At 39.3% G+C, this 16,210-nt stretch overlaps 1 protein-coding gene across 2 annotated transcripts in view; it reads left to right on the forward strand.

The window, feature by feature from the left end:
* Positions 1-16,210, forward strand: part of LOC124120609 (RANBP2-like and GRIP domain-containing protein 8) — a 302,310-nt gene that overhangs the window by 90,278 nt on the left and 195,822 nt on the right. The window contains exons 30-31 of one of the 2 annotated variants that reach the window (XM_048391239.1): positions 10,213-10,436; positions 12,695-12,825. The exons of the other annotated variant lie outside the window; for it this stretch is intronic. Coding sequence (XP_048247196.1) covers positions 10,213-10,436; positions 12,695-12,825 — 355 coding nt within the window. The remainder of the gene's footprint in view (positions 1-10,212; positions 10,437-12,694; positions 12,826-16,210) is intronic. 2 annotated transcript variants of the gene reach the window in all.

Raw genomic sequence — 16,210 nt, forward strand, 5'->3', positions numbered from 1 at the left:
AATTCATGTTATCCTGTCTTTTAGTGACTTCATTTCTTGCCTTTCCAGCTTCAACTGAGCGCTATGGTTCAGTCCGTCGGGCCTCAGATTCCTCTAGACGTACAGAAAGTTCATGTGTTCTTTTAGTCTTGGAGTCAATCACCGAGTTTTTACATGCAATGTCATTGTTCAATTTATTCTCTACAGCGTTAATATGATTTCGTAGAGACTCATTCCCATCCATTACGCACTGTCGGCATACGGAGAAAAGGTACGGATAATCAACGTGAAAATTGTAAGAATATCCGTGAAATACTAAACTTAAGCCCTCCCTGTTCATAAAATGGACTTGTCCAACATTACCGAGGTCTGACTGTATTCGGGAAGTCATCATTATTTAAAATACAGGAAATTATTTTTAAAGTTTGTACATTATGTTAACATTCTTAATGAGTTATACATATGTTGTTTTTCGTACAATAAACACTGGCCTCTCAACCAGGATTTCACCGAAAGAAAACTTTCGGAAGCTAAAGAAATGCACAGTCACAAACCTCAACAGGGATCAAGGGTATCAGACATCTTGTCTGCCTATGAAGATCTAATCAAGCAATAATCCTTTATAATTGGTATCCAATTAGCTTGTAACAACTGTTCCATTCATTTAATCCTTATCCTTACTGTACATCTGGCTTCATCGCCCATGTGCTTCATCACCTTGATTCCCGACATGGGTACAGTGTGTGAAGCCCATTTCTTGTGCCCCCCTCCGTGATATTGCTTGAATATTGCTAAAATCGTCATAAAACCATACACACCCACTCACTCACTACCTGTGTGCTGTTTGTATTCTTACTGTACATTTATGCTTCATCCAATTATCTGTATGCTACTTGTTATCTATTACCTGTTGTTGTCAATGTTAATCTGCAGCTTATCACAACATATCATGCTAATATATGCCTCTCATCACTTAGTTGTTGTCACTCCAACTTGATAATGATTGAGAATCTACATCGAAACCGCGCTATCTGCAATATACCAGCAGTTGTTATAAAGTTGTACGTTTTCTTTCTTACAAACTTTCTCACTTACTCATTATCGTGCATGTAATATATATAAGCGTTGCCACAACCTTACATGTCCATCGACTATATTCACTGTGGACTTGCTGTGCAGGGAAAAGATTATCTGTATTGATTTTTGTTAGTGTTTACCAGCTGATAAGAGTCCCCAATGTAGGGCAAGTGTTTACAAAAGGCAGAAATGCACTGCTCAAGGTAAGGGTTACCGGCATGCGCGTCGTACTGATTTCGACGTCGGTTTCCACCCCACCCCCCACTGAGCTGTATAACACACTGTGCAAATTATTATCTGTCTGGTGATAAGAGGCCCCAATGTAGGGCAAGTGGTTAAACTCTGGCCATATGCAGTGACTGCATTGCAGGCTGAGGGACGCTTGGTGTTCAGTCTTCAGTATTTCTATGGATTTTCACCTTGCGTTCACCTTCACCAACGAGGAATCAGCAACGAGGAAGAACATGGTGGGGTCCTTCTTTTCCCAGATACTAGAGAAAGTCACAGGATATTTTGTTCGTTCAGAAAGGTCAGTTTCAAAGAATGAATTGTTAATGTACTAAAATAGTAATATAACTTTGGACCAATGGCGTTGTTGGCTTTATCTGATGAAGGATAATAGACATGTCGGTCACATGGGCCGAGTTCGAATATATTTGAGTTACCTTTCAGCTATAACAATACTAAGAGTATGCTCGTGTGACCCAACATCATTTAGCAGATACAAATACTGTGTTTTCATACTGACAAACACATTCGTCTTTTCCGCATTCTACCATTGCAAAGTTAATCACGAACTCTTTGGTGTTAGCGTAAATACTGATTGAAGCGACGTTGTTTGAGTTCATTATTTTGAGTGTGTTGCCGATCAGAATCAGTGATAATAGAGTTTATACAAAGTATTGCACTGTACATGCTCAAACATTGTAGTTTTAGATAAGTATACTTTTCCAGCATATAAGGCAGGAACTGAAAGTGTGTGGCATGGGTACGTAGTAAGTCATGAAGTGGAGACCCCAAAAACCTTAAGCAAGACTTGTCACTAATATGACATCCCATCCATTCAATTTTGTGCGATTTGGAACCTCTCGTTGACCAATCCTTTTCGGATATTTTCCAAATAAATTATGAATGAGCATTAATCATCCACCAGTCCACAATTCTGTTGTGTAATGTAAACACATTTTAAAGACACACACATTTAGTTGTTCAATTTAGTGTCACAGTTGGACTGGCTGTGCATCAAGCCCACTAATTCTCGAAGTTTCATGTTCATAATCATGAATACTGATTGCAATATTGATATTAGTGTTTTGAAAAGACGACACCCAGTCGATTATTTGTCCATATGGTGATGCATTTGGTGTTCCTTAAAAACACAGAATTGTCTTTCCTGAGTAGATTTGTCAATACAGAATAGTGGTACGTGTCGATTCCCAAATTAAAAGAATATGTTAACCAAGAAATCTGTTTGTAAATGAATTTAGTGTGACACCAACAAACAATCAACAGTTGTATTACACAATTAACTAGATTTACAAATAAATACAAATTGCTGCACAGCAATTACAATGACAGTATGCAATAGAGTAGTAGTTCCATATTCAATGGCAGTATCAAATGCAAATATTGATGGTAGTGGCGAAATCAAAACGTTCAGTGATAATAATATTCACCTATCCACAACAGTTGTCAAGCTTGCGAAATATGCCGGAAATGGGAATTTGGGGCAATATGTGATCTTCGCGCAACTGCTCTCTTGTTGTACTGACAGATGAAATGTGAGATGAGACAGGGACGCGCCAGCTCCCCTTATATAGTCTATCCAGCTTCAAGCACAGTGCTAGACCTGTCCAGTGCCACTTGACAGAATATTCCACATGTTTCTGTAACCTTGACATAAATCCATTCTATTCCGGAAGTTTACAGATAATTCGAGCATCTAAATATAATACCTTCCTCACCGCTGCTTACATTAAATAGTATTACATTCCTGACATTTATAGAGTAGCGGCCAACCCTTAAAAAGAGGCTAATTTAAGGAGTAACCACATTTTCTTCACATGATGTCATTCATGCATTAGAAAACGATTGCTGTGGTGATTTCGTTTGGAGGCAGACATGTTTATTTTGTGGGAAAATGCAAATTTTAGTGTGTTAAAAGTAAGTAAATCAAATAAATGGGTCTAAACAAGTCAGTATGCATATTGCAATGGTCATTGGATAAACAAAATCAGTGTGCGGACTTAGGCAGCCTACCATAGCACAAATAAACAATTAGCAAAATTGTTTAGGTCGAGTTATGGGCCAAAATGTGTCAAAAACAGGAAAAAATCACTCACTTTTCATTTTCAAACTATTACAAAACAAAAGATAATGTAACCTCCATACTGACAATCATGTCGTGTGATATCTCAAAATTTGCCTGTATGCTTTAGGAACTTACAAAAATAATCCACAATGAATGAAGGTATAATATAATGTATGAAAATTTAGTAAATGTGATCCCCCGCAAACCCATCCTGTTAAGGAAACAACACATATATGATAACATATTTTTAAAAATACTATGACACCACTAACATTCTTATACACCAATTTGTTTGATTTGAACACATGAATCGTTTAAGTATCTTTCAAACTTGACCTTGAGAAATTTTATTTATGCAATATGGCGAACAAAATGGCCTCCAAGATGGACGCCAATACAGGAAAATGACAATATTTCGTCTTCCCTACGGAATGCATGAGAAATTTAAAAGTCAAAATATAGGTTACCACCAAGAACTCCATCTATCGTGTTATTGTCGTATATAATATAAGTATCGCCTATGTCGTGTAGTATAATTGCTGATAATATTGACTTACTTTGAAGTGTCAATGTGAAGCACTTATATGCAACTGTTTCAATATTGTCAGTGACTCATTACCAAATCCATTGTTTTTCTCCAATACAGTAAGATACATTTAGTCACTGCCAGCGCTGCCACTGTCACTCAAGCCTTCAGGTTCATATGACATATGATCTGTGACTGCAGATGAGATGGGTGATATATCAGCAGCCATATTGTCGTTTGAAAAATGTCTCTCAACATGTGTTACTTGGAAGCATGTTCTATAGGTGGAACATTGTAGCTGCCTTGTCAGTGTTGGAGGCCTGGACATAGCCTATGTCATTCAGGGCGTTCAAAATTATGGCAGGAGGCCGAATGCTCTAGCAGTGTTTAGGAACATTTGTAGGTGGCTCAATCCAAACTGTCAACTTCTTCAACATTTCAACATGTGTCAGCAATGTCGAGAAAGCTGTCTTCTTTGAATTTATAACCAGACATCATCATAAGAATATCACGTTTCACAATGTTATTCTAGATAACAATTACCAGCGTGCAGCTGCCTTTCAAGATTCACTTACAAATAAATAACAGAGAATACCCAGTCTCGATTATCTCAGCTCACTGCATTAAAGCTATCGAAGCTTGGGTCCAAAGCACTATATCGTTAAGTTAGAATTTGAGTTTAAATAAGTTTCATAAGATCTTATCCTTATCCAACTAATGTAATATGTAAATAGGCAATGGACAATGGGCAAGTGACAGACAGGGGGTAATTAGGACTGATAGGTAATAGCAATGGAAGTGTCAATGGCCAAATGAAAGCCAGCTGGATAATTAGCATAGACAATAATCAAAGCAATCCCAAGCACTTAGCAGATAGGTTCCTTAGTCACGGTTTATGGCTGGCTGGTGTCTCCAGATGGAGTTTCTTGTTATAATTTTCTTTGACGCCAGCTGTTGGTAGACAGAACTTAGGTGGCTTCCAACATGATGTTATGGTCATGTTTCTTGTTCGGAAATAGCGGATTTCAGTTCTACTCTGTTGACAGAGGTCTGATGTTCTTTGAGTCTGGTCTTGAGGGATCTGAGCGTTTCTCCAATGTATTGGTTGCTACATTTGCAGGAGATCTGGCGTAAACATCCTCTCAGAATGGGACATGCGCTGCTGGTGCCTCTGCCATTGGCTCGGAGACTGTTAACTGTTCCATCTTACTATTGCTAATCACCTACAAAAAAGATAAGGAAAACTTAAGTTTGCTTTGTTCTACTGTGGGGAGGGGTATGTCGGCAGTTTGGGGATCTGGCCACATAGTGCTGTCGACTTGTGATGTTATTACTCAATGTGTATGACAGTAGCATGTTTATTAAATAGATGTGTCGAGTATATGCCGCATTGACATCAGTCATGCTTGCTACTTTAATTGGAGTCCCTAAGGGATATCAAAATAGAAATGGCAGCACCTGAGATAGGTTCAAGCCGATTAAATATGAAAACTCATTTGTTTGCAGATACGTCTTTAAAGAAACTACGTCCAGGAATACGACACTGCATCAATGTGGAGTGTGTGAAACTCCCTACACGTTCGGTGGACCCGATCCATACCTACTTCCTTGTCTACATTCAGTGTGTCAGACATGCCATGATGCTGACAACACTGACACTATACGATGTGGCATTTGTCAGGAGGACTTCAAGAGGAATGATGTTGGCAACACTAAGGATGTTGTAACAACAAAACAGATGTTGTTGTCAACCATTCAAAACAACGCTGGGGCGGTTTTATGCACCAATAACAACGATGGCAATCAAGCCATGTCCTGGTGCCAGGTATGCGAAGTATTTCTGTGTGAACACTGTCAGGTTTCCCATGAAGACCTGAAGGTAGCCCGGAGTCATCACGTCTTATCTATAGCTGAACTGACACGTGACTTCAAGCGGTACACCCCTCAAACAAAGTATTGTCAAATTCATGAGCAGTACATCAAGGAGCTGTTTGACGAAAGCTGTGGCCTCATTTTATGTGCAATGTGTGTTTTAACACATCATAAAAACTGTAGTACAACCACAATCATAAACGCTGATCCTGCGGAAAACACTCTCAAGGAAGGTATTGAGCATGTTACCGAAAGGCTTAGTCTTGTCAAAGATTTAGAAGGCAAAGTTGATGGTCTTGAATTGGATATTGAGTGTAATACTCAAGATCTTAAAGAAGAGATAAAACATACATTTGGGCAGCTCAGGAGTGTTTTAGACCAGAGAGAAAATGAGGAATTACTGGAATTAGAAAAGTGCAAAGGAGCAGAGAAGGCCTCAAATGCGTCTCTTCGGAAGTTACTTCAACATGAAGATTCTTCATGTGAAACTTTGCTTCATTTTATCCAGAGCTGTCTTGAACTGTGTGCTCCTACTGAAGTCCTCTCATTGAAGAAGGAAATAGAAGCCAAGATAATTGCTAACAGTGCCACAAAATTACCACAATGTATCCGCCAAAAGTCATCAATCACATTTTCACAAATGGGCCTCCGACCTTTGACAGAAGCAATGGCAACGTTTGGAGAGACATGCACTGCTTACTGTAAGTATGGACACCTTTCAATAAAGTACTTGTATATGTTGACAATATCAACGGATACGGATGTGTCTGTCCTCAACAGTATATACACTATTTTGTTATAGTACATCAAATATAAGTGGGAATAGAATATCAAATGGTCTGTCCATATGTATTAACAATACACAGACATTTAAACTACATGTAAATACACAACCACAATACACCAACAATGCTCTGTCTCTCCAAAACGCTTTACACATTATATGTTACAGCAAATTTTAATAGGAATAGACGTCAAATGATGACACAAATAATGACTACATTTGAAAAGATACAGAACACAATATGTCAATAACAGCATTACTATCTTCCTACTCGACTTCTATATGGAGACATCATGTACAAGCGATTGTATTGTGTCTGTACGGAAAAATGATAATGTGATACTATAACGGCAAACAGAGATTAGGGGCTCGATACAACATTCTCTGACGTCTTTGGAGACAAATTGTCAGAAAACTCTTGGGAGGAAAAGAGTGTGAATAATCAATAATGGCCGTTTTGAGCCCAAGAACCCGTTTTCAAGCCCTGATCGCAGGAACTCATCACCCTTTCAAGGTGAACGGACACAGACTGAGCGGGTCATGTACCAATACACCCTTGTAACCTTGTCCCTAGCTCATAACAAACAGTGTTTTTTGCATTGCCTTGGCCATGGCTACATGGCTCATAGATTAAAACGGCATAATTGTCTATCTGTCGACGGTTTTGTCCAGCTAAAACTAGGTTATTACCTTATGCGACAATAACTGATTATGGTAGGCTAACCGTCAATCTACACGTCTCCTGTACCAGCTACAGAAACACACTTTTCTCCATCAGCCTTGACAGCATCAAACTCCGTTTTTTAAAGTTTATTTAGGTTCGTTTATCATTACAGCTAAATCTGAGGAGACAAGTCCAGCACCAACAATAGGTTCAGTTCAAGTTTCAAGCAGTGCTGGTAGTAAGTGATTTTGGTTTATATCATTTACACTTCCATGAAGTAATGAGTATTGATTGTCCTCTGGAGCTTTGTTTGAATTCAAGATGAGTGTCAGAATTAAGCATGCAAGTCAGTGGGTCCTTGTCATAACCACCATGTTAATACAAATATATAGAGACCTCAGGGTCCTCGTTTAACTCTAGCACTGAATATCCAACTGTTGTGAAACTGATACCAGATAGGATTTGAGGGCAGTAAGTAATGAGAGTAATTGGATGGTGACAGAGAAGAGCTTCTATGTAACATGCTTAAATTCTATCTTCCTTTAATTCACAAATATCCCTGTGGTGACTCCTGGTTGGAATTCCCCAGCAATCTATGCTGGTCATAAGAGACAACTTAATGGATTGGGTGGTCATACTCTTTGACTTGGTGTTAACGGTAGGGATTGTATCTCACAATATCAATCACTGGATTGTCATGGCCCACATTTGATTTTTTACAGGCTGCTATCATGTAGCCTCACTATTAAATAGTGCAGAGTTGAACACCAAAGGCAATGATGTTTGCATTAATGACTTATTGACCATCAGGTTTTGCAGGCAGTACTGGTGCCAGTGAAGGGTTCTGCATGTTTGGTCAGGCTTCAGGCATGTCCTTCTCTACCCTAGCTGCACAGGGAGATGCAGTTGGTTATGCTTTCAAGAAAGGCAAGTAGACAGTAACCATCATCAGTCCTAGAATTGTTTGCAGCCTGTTCAACCCCAAATGTAATTACCAGCATTCTTCTCCCCTAAGTCAGAAGCAAATGTCTAAATTTCCCAAATTGGAATTAAAATGCTCGTAATTGATGTCAATATATAGTTACATCTTATGTGATCATTTGGTCAAATGTATTTCACTCATATTAGGATCAATAAAGAGGAAGAGGCTTAATGCTTAGTTCACAGGATTAAATGTGACCTCTAAATTGAAGGAGAAAGGTACGATAAAATAAGTTCTTTCTCCATTTTGCTTGCAAGGTGCCTTTTGTTTGGAATCTTAGTCCCTTCCCAGGTATTAGCATAGCGCATGGCCTGACATTCTATGTTTTTCTCTGGCAGATGAGAACCGACCATTCCAGTGGTCAGGAGCAGATCAGCAGGTCTTTGGGACTTCCGAAGGAGGCAACAGGACCATTGAATTCAAGCAAATCATTGACCTTCCAGAACTAGTTGAAGTCAAAACAGGTGAGTTCAAGGCCAAATTGTGCTTTCCTGTTCATATAATGTCTTTTTTGTGAGTTATTGTTTTGTTTTTGGCAAAGTTTGTCTGCATATGTGATATGGATGTAAATGTCCTTGCAGGAGATGAAGGTTGGGAGGTGGTGTACTGCCAGAGATCGAAGCTGTTCCGATTTGTGCGGGATTCCAACCAATGGAAGGAGAGAGCTGTGGGAGACATGAAGATCCTCAAACAAGATGGTTAGTCTGGCATCTTGTGTATTGGCATATTTCATCTAGACTCTTACCTACAGGCCACCACATATAGCTTGAAACAATCAACAGAGAACCTTTTTATGTGAAAAACATGCTTGTCATAAGCATGATGAGGGCAGGGTTCCAAGTTTAGTCTACTGTTCCACTGAAACTAGTCTAAGAACCGTACTGTAATATCAAACAACAGTAGACTCTTTGAAAATGTGTTGTTCAGTTCTTCTGTCTGAACAATGTTTTAGATCAATAACATGATAAAAGTTTTATATATGTTTTCCATTCTGCTTTCTGTCCTTGTAGATAAATACCGATTGCTGATGAGGCGAGATCAAGTACACAAAGTAGCATGTAATCATCTGATAGCTGGCAATATGACCCTGTCTCCCATGGCAACGTCAGAGACAGCCTGGTGCTGGACTGCTCAAGACTATGCTGAGAACGAGGCCAAGGTTGAACAGTTTGCCCTCAGGTTCAAGGTCAGTCACCACTGAAGTAACAGACATGTTTTGGGCAGCATTACATGTTGAGACGTCAGTTTGCATCTTTATTTCAGTAAAGAAAGGATTGAAAGCTTTTGGGGGTGGAGGGATGATCTATCCTCAGGATGTACCAACAAAATTAATTTGTATGCTGCACTAGTTAGATTAAAGTGTTTGGCTCCTCCATTAACGAAAAGAAATGCATGTTTTGAAGTAACGGAAAACAAATCCTGTCTGTGAACTGGTGCCTCTTGATAATTTGGGATACTGAAAAATACAGAACAACAATGGGTTTTTTCTTCACAGAACTGAAGGTAACCAATGGCAATGAACCAAAAGTGGGGTATAAGTGTCCAAACTCCATTTCTGAATTGCACCAGAATGGAGAAGATATGTCATCTCCTGGTTCTTGTTTAGGATTGACTGTGTATGTCGCCATCTCATTTGAGTGAGTCTTGTGTTGCAGACAGAGGAGCTGGCCAGACAGTTCAAGAAGAAGTTTGAGGAGGTTCAGGAGCTGGTCAGGGCAAGGGAATCTGGTAAGACTTTGTGTCAGGGTGCTACCTCTTAGCCACTGAACCAAAGTAATTAAATATAAACCTTCTGGATGATCATTTTTCATAGCTGTTTAACATTATCTGAGTCGTGTAGAATAGAGTTATTCTTGTTCAAACAAAGTTTAATACTTATAGTGTATTTGTGTCATTTGATACTATAAGATTCTTAATAAACAAAACTCACTGTGACAATTTTGCTGCAACTTTTAATAAAACGGTTTATCTGTCACCTGAAGTATTTCTAAAAGAGGAACTGATGTTGTACTTCCAGCATCTCCAGCCAAGAATACTAACCACTTGGCAGCTGTGTCCAAAAGCCAGGACGATTCTGTGACAGAGGAGGAGGAGGAGGAGGAGGAGGAGGAAGATGACGATTCCGAGTACGTCTCTGTGACAGGGGATGAGGATGAGGAAGAAGATGACGATTCTGAGGAAGAAAGCATCATGTTTAAGAAGAGAGCTACGTTGACATATTTTGAGAATGATGAGTGGAAGGTAAGATATTGACCCTTTTTTATGTGTCGCACAGTATTGCAGTGATGTAGAGGGGTAGAAGAGACTTGTGTTGAAGATTTGCTTAAGAAAATGCAGACATTGGTCACTTCCATGCATAGGAATAATCTTTAAAACACTTTCTTTGTAAGTCCCACAGATACTTTTCTCCAAAACTAGAACAGTCGAACCACGCAATCTTAAACCTTGCGGCACTGTGGTGTAACAGGTCATTCCATAATATATGATGGACAAATATCATGGACATCCAGAGAGATCAAGAAACAGTATTATATACTACTCAAAGTTTGCTGAGCATCAAATTGTGTGTACCTGTTGAAATAGCCAATATGGCGTGAAGACATGCTTAATGAACAAAAGTCTGTTGTCATGTGCCACTCAATGCGTGACCAATGATCAGTCAGATCACTTGCCAACACGGTTTCCTGCTCTAAGATGGCATTAACGACACTGGCACGATCAGATCATGCGTTGACGTCCATGAGGAGGAAGTCCAGTCCGATTGCTTCAGCATAAAGTCTCACTTACACATCCAAAATGTCATCCCTGAAGCGCACACCTGTCACTGTGCTCCGCTGTAGGACATGGAGATCAGTTCTTCCAGCTCTACCCCAAATTATGATTAAGCCTCCTCCATTGCTGTCATGTTTGACTACCTTGGACTCCTGATATAATCTTTCTCCTTATCTACACCACAGTCAGGCATGACAATCTGTGAAGTCAAGACAGTATCTTGATTCATCAGTAAATGGTACTGAAGCCCAGGCCTGGCCTGTCCACTTATGGTGATCCTCAGACCAGTCCAAATGCGCCTGCCTGTGATGTTGAGTCTGATACATTCCCTCCGTAAATGGAGACAAGACTCAAGGAGACGATTACGCACTGTCTGAGTAGGAACATTAGTGTCACTGACTCTATGCAGGTCATTTCTGAGTGTGGTGGCAGTCACAAAATGATGATGTCTTGCTGCAATCAGGAGAAAACGGTCTTCCCGCTGTGTGGTGGAACGCTGTCTACCTAATGTCCCTGATCCCTGCTGATCATACTTTGGCAGACACCAAAGACGTTTGCAATGTGACGTTGTGTTGACCCAGTTTCAAACATGCCTATACATCTGCCTAAATCTACGTTCCTAAAACGACATCTTTGACGCAGAGTGAGCATAAGTCCATTCAGTTGTTGCAATCCTTAGTAGCAAATGTTGGTGTGCTCTCTGATAATAATGTGCAACGATTCTGTCATGATACCTCAAAACATAGGGTTTTCAAGCACCTTATGCACATCGTGCCCATGAATGCATGCCTCTGTCTGTTCATCATGAAACTGAGGTCTCACAGGGGTTACCCAATCATTGTAACCGGGATATTTATATCTTTATTTGTTGGATCATTTTTTTTATATCATCAAAACTTGATCCTTAGTAAACTTTTTGTAGTATACATCCTTATAAAGCATAGCAGCAATAAGTTAACAGTTTTCAAAAATCAACAGCTGAATGAGTGGCACATATTATTTAGTCTGTCCAATTGACAAAACAACAACAAAGTGCCACTTTCATCTCAAGCTTATTAATTACCTGCTTTGATGTTTTGTTTGTTTCTTGTTTAACGTTGCACTCAGCAATATTCCAGCTCTATGATGGCAGTCTGTAAATAATCGAGTCTGGACCAGACAATCCAATGATTAACATCATGAGCATTGATCTACGCAATGGGATAGGATGACATGCATCAACCAAGTCAGCGAGCCTGACCACCTGATCCCATAAGTCGCCTCTTACGACAAGCATAGTCGCCTTTTACAGGTTTCTGAAGACCTATTCTAGTCCACCTGCTTTGATAAGCACTTTTTGATGTACTAGTAACCAGGAAGTTACAGCAATGTTGGGTGTGCGAGGAAAGGTGATAGATATGCACGCTGGAAGAATTCCTCTACGCTGTGTGAGATGCTTGTTTGTGCTTCTCAATACTGTTAATGTTGCAAACTTCGAGATACATGTACACAGTTCTATATTTCAAGATAGTCGAAGGTTCAAGATAATGCTATGGGGTTTTTTTCATCCTGAATGTTAGATAAATGGACAAATATATAGTTATTTAGGTAGCTTAAAGCTGCTTCAAACCATACTAACATACTCATTCACTTACATACCTGTCACACAAGGGTTTCACAAATTCATTCACAAGTTGATATAACATGTTATTTGGAGTTGTTTTGAACGAGAATGATCTTCTTTCTAGAAACTTGGAATGGGCAACTTGAAGATTCTTTACAATGATGACCTGAACGGAAACCAGATTGACATGGACACAGATGACAAAGAACAAAAAATCTGCAACCATGTCATTTGTCGCGAACACTCAATAAAACTGTAAGTCAGATAAAAATACTTCACCTTGAAAATATATCCGCAGAATAATGATGCTAAAAAATGTGTGACTGCGTGATTGCGTGCGTGATCCCCTTTCCTTGAATACTTCAACAGTCAGGTTGCTAAAACCCTTAGCATCTTTAGGTTTGGCTTGATACCTGCACTATTGACCCCTGGCTTGTCGTGTCACTCACCTGTGAAATGTCACCGATATTGCACACCTGATGTCATCCCTCTATGATTGTTTATATTTCCAGAGAGAAGCAGAAGAGAGCCTGTATGTGGAGTGCCCAAGACTTCTCAACAGACGAGCCAGTCAGGAGGGACTTTAGGGCAGCTTTCAGCTCAGTAGCTGCTGCAGAGGAGTTTGCTAAATCTTTTATGGAGGTAAGACATGTTTGTTGTAGTTCAAAATATCTTGCCCATTCCCATTCCTAGCTCACCTAACTGAAAGTCAACTCATGTTAATGCCTATTTGTCCGGCATCTGTTGTGCATCATCCGTGGTAATCATCTTTTCAGAAACCTCCAAACCAATAAAGCTAAAACTTCACATGGTTGTTCCCACTAAAGGTAACATAGTGATTCGTTCAAGAGGTTCAAATGCGATTTTCAAAATGGCAACCACGGCAGTCTCATACAAAAAACAATTATGGCCATTACTCAGCCATTTTCTTTTCCAAATTGAATGCAGTTTGGTACATGTGTAGATGGTAGTGGAGCCGACGCGTATATTCCGTTTTTCATTATATTTATAATTTTGACCTTCATACTTTGACCATGCTTCTAAATTCTCTTAATGTGTATTTCCCTGCACTCAAAACATCATCAGAAACCACTGGACCAATGAAGCATGCTTGTTTCCATCAATGATGACGCCTGAATCTGTTCAAGAGGTTCGAATTCAAGTCCAATTTTCAACAGCAGTCTATTAAAATCCTATTTATGGCCATTACTTTGTCATTTTGGTTTCAAAATGGAATGAAATTTGGAACATGTGTTTTAGTTGTGGGGTCCAAGAAATATGTCCCGGGTTTTTTGGAGTGATATATTGAACCTTGACCTTAATTTGACCTTTGCACTTCATCCACACAGAAAGCTGAAACTTTTTGTGGCCATTACTCAGCCGTATCTGTTGAAAAGACAACACAATTTGGTCAATGTGTATTTAGCGGAGGGTTTGACACGTATGTTCTCTTTTAGGCAATATTTTACATTTTACCTTGATTTGACTGTTCTTAAAATCTCTCAAAGGCATATTTGCTCTGTAAATTCATCCTCTGAAATTGAAAGACGGAGGAAGTTGAACTTCGACATGGACACATATATTTTAAGTGCCTGACTTTGTTGACATATTCTTTTGACTACATATTAAGGTGAGGTACAGTGCTCGTGACAGCAGTTTCATTGAAAGTATCATTACTCCTTATGAATAGCTTTATTGGTGAGATTTAAAATGAATTGATGATTGGAAGTGTATATAAATGTATATATGTATAAACTTGATGGATCCAGAAGAACGTTAATGTGTGTTTACACTGAATATATTTTAGACCCATGAAGATTCGGGGTGGAATAGGTCTTTGGAACTCATGCTTGCCGTAAAGGCGACTAAGTGGATCGGGTGGTCTGGCTCGCTGACTTGGTTGATGCATATCATCGTATTCCAGTTACATGGATCGATGCTCATGACGTCACTGGATTGTCTGGTCCAGACTCGATTATTTACAGACCGCCGTCATATAGCTGGAATATTGCTGAGTGCGGCGTTAAACAGCAAAGAAACAAACAAATATATCTTATTTTATATAGGTTTTAGTGTTGAAAGAACTGACAAGGTTTTGTTGTTGTGGTTTTAGGGTGTGAGCTTAGCCCGAGGTTCTGAGTTGTCAGAGAGGATTTCAAATGAAATGGATACACCAGTTATATTTTCTCACGACGATGCTACCGGAGGTAAGTCTCAACTGAAAATATTATGACCTGTTGGTCAGAGTGTGCAGTAACATGTGTGATCCAACTGTGTTTTGTGACAAGCTTCACCATATAGAAACAGTTACTTCCAAAGAAACTTTCTCCAAATGATGAAGAAAATGCTTTTGTTAGTTTTTAGTTGATCAAGATGAGTTAGACATACATTGATCAATTGACTTACTGATGTGTGTATGTTGACCACCAGCTGTGTTCGTAGGAAGAATCGTGCTTTTCAACTTCAGAAACAGATGTTCACTTACACAGCACCTTTAACTTATTAGCTGCACAACTTGAACTTGCATTGCATGACTTGAACTTCGATTGCATTGAGGGTCTGATTTTGTGGGCGTTGTGCTGCTTCATTCCACGATATACTAACATGCATTTGTGAGTGAGTGAAGAGATTGATGTGGATATTGAGAGATTAATTTTGCAACAGACACCAAACTGAGTAATGAATCCTTGTCATGCAGAATGTCTAGCCTAAGGAGCGTGTATCTTCCTTTGATGTTGTGATCATGGACACAGTGGAATAGCTTCGCACCCAGTGCCTAATTCTTGTTACAAAAGGCAACAAAATTTGTGGTCTCCATCATTACCTAGTTTTTGATGCAAGGCTGAATAACTAGGCATGACTGAGTTTTGTCCCTTAGCTCCATCCAGATCAGCTGATCAAAGGTTCGATTTGGTTATGACCCTTTGGAAGTGAAATTCCATAGTGTTTATCTCAAATCAATAGTTTTCTTGGAAAGAAAAGTTTAAAAGCTTTAGAAATTACTGGCTATTCAATCTTTTTTGTCACCCTTAAATGACATGCCTGGGTAACATCCTACAAGTGGCCAAGGCAATTATCTAAGACTTAGCTAACACGCCAAGATATATGCAATGGTCTTTTCAAGAAGCCACAATACCAACTCACTAACAACAGAAACAGGTTGATGTAGAATCTAATTCTCTCACTCATTCATGTTAATTGTGTGTTTTGTGGTGGTGGTGGTGGTGGTAAGTGCTTTACTTTGATATACTCATTTCTTTCCTTTCTACTTGAATATCTGTTGAGGATCATGGGTTGTGTTGATACATGATCAAATTAGAGGTGTAACGATATGATGGGGTCGCGATACGATACATATCCCAATACAATGGGTGCGATACGATTTGTATCCCGATATAGCACTTTTTTTTTCAAAAGTTGATATTCCTTCTTTTTGCAGGTGAATCACAAAATGAATCATATGTTTAATATTTCGGAGATCAAAATGGGATATTGTAGGGCAGAAACATATAGGCCAGAGGGCACTGTAAATGTTGTGCCAAATATAGCCAAACTGGGAATCTGCATTAGCTGGTTGATGAACAGTTATCATTCAGGTGTGTTTTTTGCAGATATAACATGTAATGTAATGTAACGTAAC

This window comes from Haliotis rufescens, unplaced genomic scaffold, assembly GCF_023055435.1.
Source record: "Haliotis rufescens isolate VD_foot unplaced genomic scaffold, xgHalRufe1.0.p SCAF_9, whole genome shotgun sequence".
Taxonomy (NCBI): domain Eukaryota; kingdom Metazoa; phylum Mollusca; class Gastropoda; order Lepetellida; family Haliotidae; genus Haliotis; species Haliotis rufescens.